Source organism: Macroventuria anomochaeta (genome assembly GCF_010093625.1).
Source record: "Macroventuria anomochaeta strain CBS 525.71 unplaced genomic scaffold BU25scaffold_55, whole genome shotgun sequence".
Taxonomy (NCBI): Eukaryota; Fungi; Ascomycota; class Dothideomycetes; order Pleosporales; family Didymellaceae; genus Macroventuria; species Macroventuria anomochaeta.
The window spans coordinates 183,849-195,153 of NW_022985416.1; the positions used below are offsets into that span (position 1 = coordinate 183,849).

Sequence of the window (11,305 nt, forward strand, 5' to 3'; positions counted from 1 at the left end):
GTGTGTGTGCCAATGGGACAGTCCTTCCGCCAGACCTCATCTTTGCAGCAGACTCAAAGCACATACAGTCAACATGGGTCGCTGACGTTGATATTAAAAAGCACAGAGTTCACTGCGCAGTGACTGCCTCCGGCTGGTCAACAGATGACAGTGGACTTGGATGGCTTGAACAGGTGTTTCAGCGCTACACCAAGAAGAAAGCTCGAAGAAGGCAGCGTCTCCTCATCATGGATGGCCACGGCTTGCATATAACAATGAGGTTTATTGATTATTGCGATAAACACAAGATCCAGTTGTGCATCTATCCACCGCACATCACTCAGACGCTTCAGCCGCTTGACATAGTCATGTTCAAGCCAATGTCAACAAACTACTCACAAGAGCTTACTCAACACCTTCATAACGCTCAAGGCCTGCTCCCTGTCAAAAAGGGCAACTTCTTTCAGCTCTTCTGGGCTGCCTGGGTGCGCACCTTTGTCGAAAAGACTATACTCAAGTCCTTTGAGGCCACAGGCATTGTGCCACTCAACCCTGACAAAATACTCAATAGATTCATCCCTGATGAGCCACACACACCTTCCGGCAGCTCTATTACTTCATGTTACAGCGGAGATGATTGGCGTCAAACTGACAGGACTCTCTGCCGTTGTGTAAAGGATCTAAACAGCAAGGACACACGCATTCTGAGGCGCACTTTTCACCACCTTTCAGTGGATAATCAGCTACTCAGGATGGAGAACGAGGGGCTCCAGGAGGCTCTGAAGGTCAAGAAGAAGCAGGGCAAGAAGGGCAAAGCTCTGCCTTTGATTCAGCGGAAGGAGACTTGTGCTGGGACTCAGTGGTGGTCTCCAAGTAAGGTGTCAGAGGCTCGCTGGCGGGATAAGGTATTCACAAGAGAGGCAAAGGCAGAGAAACTCAAGAAAGTTAATGCCAAGAAGCTCAGAGAGTCCAACAAACTACTCAAGGATAAGCTTGACCAGGAGAAGCGTGAGAAGCGGGCAAGGGAGAAGGAAGAGCAAGACAAGGGAAGGGCCAAGGAGCGCAAAGAGATAGAGATGCGCAAAGCCGAACGACAGCGCAAAAAGGAGGAGAAAGAACATGAGAAAGCTCTACAATTGCCCCAAAGTAGTAAGCGAAAAGCTCCAAAGCCTCTAGCAGGGCCTAAGAAAAAGCTGCGTTGTGGTGCAGCTGCGCATCGTGGTCCTCCTGCTGCAGAGCCCATTATGGAAGCACCAACTCGCACCACCCGCAGCGGTTGCACCTCCATTCTGCCAGCACGTTTTGAGAATCTCGTGATAATAGCTAATGTTTGTGGCTCCACAGCCTCATTTTTGTATGGTGTTGATATTGGTGATCGTGCGCATCCGGCGATTGCGCGCATCCGATGCACAGACACGGTAGGAGGCGGGCCACACAGGAGCTGGAGCTTGTGCAATACATGAACAAGCTCTGTGAGCGTGGTGTTGAGGTGTTGATTCTGATCATTGGCTGCATGCTGAGATGCGCACACCTCACGGTGTCGTCATCACAATGTTGAGCAATTGCACTCATATTTTTTTTGCAATGGCAGTGTACTGAGGTTTTTCGCCAAGCTTCAGAGCACTTAAAGCTTCAAGCGAGTCTTCTAGAGTCATATTGTGGTGGAGTAATACTATATAGGGTGTTGATGCATGAATGTTTGTTTTGGCAGGAAATCGTGCACTGGGTGGGGACGCGCATCGGGCGGTGAGATACGCTAAGTCACGGGGTGACGACACTCTTTGCAGATAATAATAGCACCGAAACAGCAATATCTCAAGGTTAAACACTTTCTCTATATCTGCCACTTAACTAATTTGATACACTGTATTCTCTGCCTCTTCATCCAAAGTAAACTCCATCATGACTCCTGCGCCTCTTGCTGCGGATTCCCCAAGGCAGTGAAGTATAAGTTGTGAGATGCCTCTGGGTGGCCCTGAGCGCGCCCCAGCACCAGAGCGTAAAACCCAATCCGTGTAGAGGTATCCCGCTCAATTGGCACAACAACAAGAACCAGTCCTCTATATTCAGGTTCCACATTCTGAATGCCGCCGAACACGCCGTTGCTCAACTCTGCAAAGTATACCTGGTGCTGTCAATGCCGCGGTCCAGAGAACATGGCCAAGTGCGGGCTCGTACGCCCGCCGATGTGTATCCTACTTGTGAATAATGTAGGACTATCGTTGTAAAGCCAGACAGCGAACCAGGCCAGGGTGTCACTGATAGAGAGTTCCACCACAGGCGCGCGTCTAGTTACAGCGGCTCAAGTTCCTGATCCCTGATAGAGCAACGTATCGTCGACTTCGGGTGGCAGGCCAGATACATCCAGCACTTCGACGGAAGAGTTCTCGGCACCAGAAAAGCGTATCGGACGGTCGACCTTTGCCCAAGACCACGAGGGCACCGTGCGAGCATTGGCCAGGACTTTCGCTCTGCGCCGACTTCACTGGTGCTTTGATACCAGGATAGGCCGCGAACTAGATTACACTCCCACAGTCCAGCCAGATACCGGATACCGGATATGCCACTGACTGCGAGAGTAAGGCCAGCGATAGCATTGAGTTTGTCGGCATGACCGCTCAGGTCGCGCGTGCTATACTCAATGATCAGCTTGCACCACAGATCCATTTGTGTGCTACGGTTGTTGTGACGGTTTATGGAGTGAAGAGGTCATGTCTGCCACGTGTGCTGGTGCAGTGCTCTTGCCTGTTCCAACAGCACTTTCTGGCTGCACGACAGATACGTAATGTAAACAGACCCCGCTGGGTGTCGAGACAGAACACAGAAAAACACACAACAGAATATACTGATTTTACTGCTTCGCGCGGTTACCCCTGACTTACTGCCCTGCGCGGTTACACATTCACTTATTGCATTTACTGCAACAGTTGTCGTGGTTTGAGTTTGTGTTTAGAGAGAGATTGGTCAGAGCGCAGAACATGGCCTTCTTTTTACTATCATATACGAGATCTGAGGAAGGCTATCTACCATCGGAATGCGCGTAAGTTGTGCAGCAGAATTGGAGTTGACGCAAGCCATGTATGAGCAGCCGAGGGGAGAACCACGTCTCCTGCATCGTCCACGCGCGCTTGCTGATGGGCTCCTCTTTCAAAGTGGTCGCTGTCACCTTTTCCCTGCCTTCCAGCCAGACATGGCCGACCTGGACTCCTCCAATAGCTTTATCTGAGTCTGCATCGGAGGCGGGCAAAAAACGGGGATGATAAAGGACGATTTGGCAATAGCCTCAAACTGAGGTCGCCGCCCCAGAATTCCCTTTTTGCAGCTTCTCGCAACGGCGGCTGAGATGGTCACGTAAGCGTTCTTAAAAATTCCCCCAAGCGGAAGAGCTCCACGCTCTTGTCACCCGCCGAGTTCTGGATGATGTAGAGTGCGTCAACCCATAAGTAGCGTAGCCTAAGCTTCTCGGCACATTCGAGAGCGTTACGCACTGTTCTTGACAGACTCCTGACCATGATACGCTGTAAATGTGCATCAAGGTTACCGGTCAGTGTCATGTACTGCTTGCATACACCCCAAACGTAGCTGAGCGCGGCGTAGCGTTTCTCGCCATGAGCGCTGGCACTTTCTACAAGCCGCACACTGATCCGACCATCTTCTCGACGCGAAATTGTAGCAGCCGCTTTGGTAAGTCTAACACGGTCGCAGGTGGCTCCCTAGGGCATCCTTCGTGCTTGTGGATGCAGTTGTCTATTCACCGCCGCGCCGCTTTAAATCTGTCTTCTGATATAACGTTCGGATTGACTGCTCCATATTTACAAACGGTGTTATGCAATCATCTGCTCGAGCAAGATTTGTCATCACTTCCGACTCCTCGTCTGCAAGGAAGTTCTTAGGAAAGTAAGATACTAACTGTGGGTGGAAAAGCACGTTAGCTGACTTCTCTTACATTGTGGTTGGTACCCAAAATCCACGCCAGGTGCTGCGGAAGGTAAAGGAGCCGATACTGCCTTCGCGAAAGCCGCCCTGGCCGTCTTGATCTCCAGACTACTGAAGCTGTAGAAGCCAGTAGTTTAACCCCCTCATTCTGTCATTTGTCCGGTCAGCTAGGTCAGTCTAGGACGAGGTATGGACGTGGTAAATTTGCCGGGTTCCTAGACTCCCCACTGCTTCGACCGGGCAGGAAGCCTTCCTTATTGATGCGGAAGACACGTCGGCGTGCGAAGTCTCTGACGCGTTGGGAGGACTTGCGCTTCAGCGGCGAGAAGCAGACTACATTGAGCGGCTGGAGGATATGCGATGAGTGAGGTGGCATACAGAGGGTGGGGATATTGTGTTCAAGGCAGTAGTCCCTAAAATCCTGGTTGAGATGGCTCTCATGGCCGTCTAAGATGAGCAGCCTGTACCCCCTACCTGCAACGGCTTTGTATGCGTGTCAAAACGCTCAGTTTATCCGCCATATTTGCCAGCTCGCACAGCCAGGGCGCGAATCCTCGCGAATAGAGGTCGAGGATATATGGGACCATCGTTTCCTCTTCAGTCGCGGAGAGCTTATGGCAGTTTGGTCGTGATTCGAGGCGAAATGGGATTTCCTAGGAACGTTCAGCTAGAGTATCCAAACCACCCATAGGACTGAGACAACGTTCCCCGGGTACTGACAAAAGTCTCCTGATCGATAAGTCTGAAGAGCAAGCTGAGGTCTACCTTCGTATTGAAAGGGTATTGTATTGCGTTGTTGAGACATGTTAGAATTAGAGAGGGAACTATAGTCTTGGTAGGTTTTGTCGGGTTCGGTGGGTTTTTGGGTTCGGTGGTGGGATACACTATATTAGATTTATTGGCTGAAAGTTGTACTAAGAGCTCGGGCAAAGAGCACTTGCAAAGAAGGTTGCCAATCATCACAACTAACATGGATTGCGACCAGAAAATGGACTCAAGCAGAAAACACCTGGCGAAATTGTCACATCTTCACGAACTATCACAGATAAGAGCTATGACAAATGTCAGCATCTACGCCTACTGAGGAGTAGTGTGTTTTATTTTCTGATTATGTAACAGCAGATATGTTTACACTCTGAGACATCTTCTCACAATCGATTGAGTTCTCCCTCGATCTTCTCTCATACATGTTAATAATCGGGGTTAGATCAAGTGGCTGACACTACCACAAGTCATGTAAGTCATAGTGTCGCTTAGAGAGTACAGTTGGCTAAATGAGGCGAGCGGAATGTATTGTCTGTCATTTATATGAGGCAATGTTGAATCGTCCACTTGAATGAACAGGCACAAAAAAAGACATGCTCTGCCTACGTTTGTCCGTTCTTCTAGCAGGTTGTTACTGACATGCCACACTGTCACAGGAGAAGGATCCACAGATAGCGTTCGCTAGCGGACCGTCGCAGTGTTTGCCAGCGGACCGCTGCACTGATTGTCCAGCTCATTCAGTTAGTTCAGTTTGCTTCCCCAACCCTTCACTGCTACTTCCTTCTACTATATAGTCTCGATCGATTCCAGCCAATAGCTCTTTCAGATCAATAAATGTTGCAGTATAGTAAGAGGTCGTGTTACAGTACCGTATGAGGTTGAGTAAAAGGACCAACTGGACGAGACTCCTTCAAACAGTATCAGTAACATAACAGCTTCATGGTCAGTTCTTCTTTCCGTTCATTCACAGTATATAAACACACAGCTTGAGTACAATACAACTTCAGTGAACCTCAATATCCATTGCCCAACACATACAGCGAGCATAATCGCAGAGACATGCATGTTCTCTCTGAAAGATTATTTATGGCTGTGAAAGTAGGAGGTATCGAATTTGAAAGCTAGACAAGTACAAGCCGTGGTATAATCAATCAAAATAGCGACCAGATCCAAGTAGGGGAGGACCAGACAGAGTTTGATACACATTCTGCCCATTCCGCGCCAATTTGGGGTGTAGATTGACCCTCTGGAACCTAGCCGTTACGATCAAAGAACAACTCGCAAACAACACTGAACAAACAGGACTACGCGACGATACGAGAGGATTGAGGGACTGTAGTACCGAGCAGCTAGGTCACGTCGGCAGTGCTCAGTGTCAGCCAGGCACCCGCACTGCCTCCTGCCTCTCATGGGCTCCGCGCCTTCCCTTTTCCACTAGCGCCCGCAGCTCATCTCCAGGTAGATAACACCACATAGATAGCTGTCGAAAAAAGTTACAATTCCGCTCACATTCTCCACCATTGACACTCAGTATGATCAGTATACTCAGTACCGAGCGACCCGATCAGCTAGGTCGCGTCAGCAATACTCCGTATGATCAGTATGCTCAGTACCAAGCAACCCGAGCAACCCCTCTCCAGTCCAAGTATATAGCAAGTAGATACGCTGCCCTTATGGCATCTTGTTCAACCTCATCAATCAACTTTGTTCTTGGAATCTCACCAGCTCTCGAGCTAGACAGTATACTCTGTACTACTCATTGCTACCAGTTGCCACGGTCTTTGACTAGACGACTACCCCCTGACTATTACAAGGGCTATTATAACCCCGACCGATAGTCAAGCCAACCCCTGACGGCTTTCTGTACCTCTGCTCTTCCCGGAAAACGAACCGAATAGTGCCTACGAGCTTTGCTTAAGACATGACTTCAACACTAGCGCCCACTCTTCTCAATTCGGCAAATGGTAGTGTAGTGAGAGCCAAAGGTTATGTGCTTGTTTGCCAGGGATTACAGCGCTAGTACTCTGTAAGCCAAAAAGCCGTAGCCTCTACCTACCCTACGTATGTTTTGCACCACCTTAGCGCGAATGTTAGCGAGTCATGTTCTCATCGGAGGAGGCTAGCGTCCATATTCGTGGTGCGCGCTTAGCGATAATGATTGTACCGTACCACTATAGATCGAGCCTAGATGGTCCTGAGATCGTCGGATGAAACGAGTTATAATGCTACTCGTGGTGTACATCGCGCAAATCTCAACATGTATCTAGACATTGATTCCAGTTCCAGACCTCTTCCTACGGAGAAACGCGCATACATATCCTCATCTCTCCAGTGCGGTGTGCATAAGAGTTCATTCATGATGCTATGGTTTCCCGGATTGCTTGGTGATTCAATGTTCCAATTACCATATGCTCGACTACTCCTCCTCAGCGTAGCGATGCAAAAGGACGGCTAGTGGATCGATGCCGGCCGCTTGATACTGACTTTGGCGGATCCTGGAGCCGGGTTTTCGAACCGAATGGATATGCGCTCCGAAGTTACCACTAACCCAGCTTAATAGATGTTAGCGGTACATCCCGATAACGGCTCGCTAGACTTGAATGGGTGTACGGTTGTAGCCTCAGGAGCCCACTAGATGGGTTGCTTCCAAGTCTTAAGATATACATCGACCTGTGCTGGCGTCAGCTGAAATTTGGTGGAGTTATACTGGCGTCAGCCTGTTCCATTCGACAGGGCTTGCCCACATTGAACCGTATCTATCACTATTTATTCACGGACCATATTGTACATTAAACTTACTAAGTACATTTACAGCAGAATGGCGTACTGGATTAGTCAGACTCAATACAGGCGTATCCTATGTATCCTTTTTGCACGTAAGTGAGTAGTTGTTGTTTGAGTGCCTGGTCTTCTTTTGACACCCTTTTGCCCTTAAGTTGACGCATCAATGTTAAGCGCACTAAGCCATGTTTTTTAAGCTAACGTTGTATACAAAATATCTTTGTCTTGGTATGCTGCCTCTGCTTCTGCAACGGCGTCCTTCACAGGCATTGTGGCGTTGAGCCATAGGTAACGTAGATCAACTAGTAGGTTTTGGCCAACCACAACACCAGGAATCCGGCGATACCACCCACTTCAGCTAAGCGATCAAATCCTTCCAAATCCACAAATCAAATCAACCCCTCAAACTTGATTTACTTGATTTGGCAATTTGCTCCAAGAAATTTGGAGATTTGCAAATATATTTGATTGTTGACAAGTGTGTTACCTATGATCAACCCATCGATTACCGATTGTACGTTGGCTCTGAGTATTAGGGGGCAACCACTTTCAATGTAAGCATTACTAACTTTCAGTAAGCGTTACTACTGAACCGTATTGGGATCGAATCCACTCGTCCGTAAGGATAGAGCCCCTTCGTACCTCAGTGCGACTTCTTGACTAGTGACACGCTAGCTCTAAATAGGAGAGAGCAAACTTAACTTAGAGTATTGCTGATGAAACGAGTACACCGAGGTAAGATTTCGGTATTGGACTCTGCAGCAATCTTGTCTCGCCTACATTATCCAAATTATGGGCTAGGCCGTGCGTTGCGTCAGCAGAACAATTGTCACCGCAATTGGCTTCGGTAATCCTTCGAACCATGGAAATTCACGCTGTTAGAGAAACGACCATAATTAATGCTATGCACATGTCGGGGTTAGTGGGAGTCGCTAGCGTGCTTCCTGGACATCCTTTCGTATTTGTATCCTTGAAATAGTGTTAGTGACATGCGCTCCATGGGAACACCATCCTGCGGACGGCTCCTTGAAAGACTACCTTTCGGTGCAGACCGCCATTTCGCTGACTAATATTGTGCTTGCAATACGGACACCCGTGCCTCAAAGTCAGTAGGGAGGCAGTCTACCCACTACCCTACCGCATACAGTATTTGAATGGAGCCAGCTAGGATCAGCATTCTGCCGGTCGTGGACTCGTGGCCGCAGAACCAAGTCGGTGGAATTTTTGTGACACTAGCTCTACGCTGAGCTAGTGATGCTACGATCACTAGGAACTGCGAGCAGCGATGAGTCTATGGTAGGAAGACATGCCGCCTATATCGAAACTCCTTTAGACTCCATAACTAGGCACCTCAAGAACATATGTTACAATTAGTTTTGAGACTGTTCAATATAACTCGATTGAGACTACAGTTGTGTGGTTGGGCTGGTGGCTGCGTCTAAGCTTCGGACCATTATCCTTAGGAGTCAGAGTGGGTAGTACAGCAGTAGAATAATCTGTATAAGCACTAACCCGAGCTGGGATCTATTACGTTAAGGGTCCAGGGCCGTCCAGTCTGTACGTTCGAATTAGGCGTCGGTTGCGCATACCGGTAATCGGTCACCAAGATCCACGCTTGGAGAGCAACTGTATATTCTTGTATATAAGCAGGGCGCTCTGTAAAACTTTCTCGACCAACCCCATCCTTACTCTTGAGTCATATTGCCATTCTTCTAGGACCTCTCAAAATCTCGAGAATATTATATACAATGCTTCGTCTATGTTGCACGCTAGTGTTCCTTCTGGGCCTAGGCCACGCCTCTCAAATCTTCAGCAACAAAGGCACCACTCAGGGTTGGAGCCACATCAATCAAGAGAACAAAGGGACCGTTCAGCAAGTTAGCAACGTCTTTATTGAAAGTCCCTCTGCCATCAAGTGTACCCAGGTTTATGACCCCAGTTACGCTGGAAGATATCATTCCGACCTTCGCAAGGACAACATTTACCGTAACGGCGACACCGGCTTTTACGGCTTTGCATTTCGGCTCCAAGAGGACTGGGATTTTAGTGGCGATCAGAGCTACAACATAGCGCAGTTTATAGCTGATTTTACCGACTCGGGCTGCGACGACTGGATGCCTACGACAATGATCTGGTTACAAGGCAATCAACTGTACACTCGCGTTAAACATGGCACTGTGTGCCCAAAAGCAGCTCAGCTGCTTACCGTTTTCCCAAAGGTGGCCACAGTAAGCGCTGGTCAATGGCACAAGATCGTCGTCCATTCAAGCTGGAAGTCGGACAACACCGGGTTCTTCAAATTATGGTTTGACGGCGTCAAAGTCCTCGAGCAATTTAATATTCCGACGACCATCGACAACAATCGAGCTTTCGGCTTTAGTATAGGGCTTTATGCGAATGCATGGGGTGATGAAGGCCGCATGGAAGGGTCTCAGGGTACAAGACAAGTATGGTTCGATGAAATCGGCGTTGGTAGCGCTTTCGCAGATGCAGATCTGGACCAATGGTGAGCTGTCGATTGCAGTTTATGCAAGACTTGGAGGCGCAATCCTAGGGGTATGCACTGTACCTGATACACTCATTTCAATAGTATTAACGTTGGTTTTCTTAAAAAGTTCGTATTGATGCGGCTATTGTCCCCAAAGTCAAATGTCGTGAAGTGACTGCCTGAAGCGCTTCTGGCCATACAATGCTCTTGCAAAGATTGAATGTGTGCTTAGGTTCCAGCTTGTATTGTTGAATTTTGCCATGCAGAAGCTTAAAGTATAGGCTGTACTTGTATCCAGAATTAGCCTTGTGGCGTCCAGTCTCCATGGGCGTCGTCCACAATGAGATGAGTCGGCCTTTGTTGCGATCAAGGAAGTGTGTAACCCATGAATCGCAGGGCTCTTTCCCAACTCTGCCTCATCGTATGGGTGCATCATCCGTTGTTTGAGTGCCTGGTCTTCACGCAACGTGCATTCTCCGTTGAGCTGTCGCGTCAACGTTGAGTGCCACACTTCCTGCTTTTCAGCTACTTTTTGATACGAGAAACTTTCATCAGAGTCACAGTAGCGCGAAGCGGTTCACGATGAGTGCTGTAAATCTTAACTAGCAGTCGATTACCCTAATCGTATCATACAAGAGGTAGCCAGCCGCGCATTCACTGACCGAATTGGGCAGTGCCTAGGTTCGCGTTGATGTGCATCTTCAACAGCTCGCCTTGTACAATATCCTCCTTCTTTGCAACGAGGTCGTCCACGTCCCAATTGGCGCTTATAAATCTTCCACTCAAAAACCCAATGTCTTCTCCTTCCCATCCCGCAAGCCAGACTCCCACCCCGCCTACCAGCTCTGGCGTGTCTAGCGCAAAGCGCTTGAAGGAGTCGGTCGTCATCTCCGTGTTCACTATACCGGGGTGTAGGGCAACGGCCACGATGTTGGGGTTTTCCGCTGCAATGTAGGTCATGAGTTCGAAGGCAGCGAGCTTAGATATGCCGTATGCGCTGAGGGCAGGGAAGACCTCGTAAGCTGCGCCGGTGGTAAGTGTCACAATTCTCGCTGACACACGTCAGGGCAACGGCTCTCCACACAGTCAGTTGACAGTACAACGGCTCTCTCACTCGCTCGGTTGACAGGCCCACGGCTCTCTTGCGTCTCACACGTCAGGGCAACGGCTCTCCACACGGTCAACCTGCAGCTCTCTCCACACGGTCAATCGACACGACAACGGTGCTCTCCTCACGCTCTCACTCACATGAGTAACAGCACTCTCCTCAGCCTTAACTGACAGGGCAGCGCCTCCTGTTACGATCCATGAACAACTCGCAAAACAACACTGAACAAACAGGACTACGCAACGAGA

The 11,305-nt window shown here is 49.0% G+C and overlaps 4 protein-coding genes across 4 annotated transcripts; 2 read left to right on the forward strand and 2 right to left on the reverse strand.

The window, feature by feature from the left end:
* Positions 1-731: 731 nt before the first annotated feature.
* Positions 732-2,549, forward strand: BU25DRAFT_463708 (uncharacterized protein; the record flags this gene model as incomplete). The annotated part of the gene is made up of 2 exons (XM_033710623.1): positions 732-1,307; positions 2,304-2,549. The coding sequence occupies 2 exons, from the start codon at positions 732-734 to the stop codon at positions 2,547-2,549; spliced, it is 822 nt and encodes a 273-aa protein (XP_033555688.1).
* An 813-nt stretch (positions 2,550-3,362) lies between these two features.
* On the reverse strand, positions 3,363-3,578 carry BU25DRAFT_324529 (uncharacterized protein; the record flags this gene model as incomplete). The annotated part of the gene is made up of 1 exon (XM_033702274.1): positions 3,363-3,578. A coding segment is annotated over one exon (216 nt), but the record flags the coding sequence as incomplete, so codon positions are not given.
* Positions 3,579-9,150: 5,572 nt separating this feature from the next.
* On the forward strand, positions 9,151-9,971 carry BU25DRAFT_482912 (polysaccharide lyase family 20 protein; the record flags this gene model as incomplete). Its single annotated transcript, XM_033711149.1, has 1 exon — positions 9,151-9,971. The coding sequence occupies exon 1, from the start codon at positions 9,210-9,212 to the stop codon at positions 9,969-9,971; it is 762 nt and encodes a 253-aa protein (XP_033555690.1). The 5' UTR covers positions 9,151-9,209.
* Positions 9,972-10,603: 632 nt separating this feature from the next.
* Positions 10,604-10,909, reverse strand: BU25DRAFT_463710 (uncharacterized protein; the record flags this gene model as incomplete). Its single annotated transcript, XM_033710624.1, has 1 exon — positions 10,604-10,909. One exon carries the CDS (start codon positions 10,907-10,909, stop codon positions 10,604-10,606), a length of 306 nt encoding a protein of 101 aa, XP_033555691.1.
* Positions 10,910-11,305: the final 396 nt, after the last annotated feature.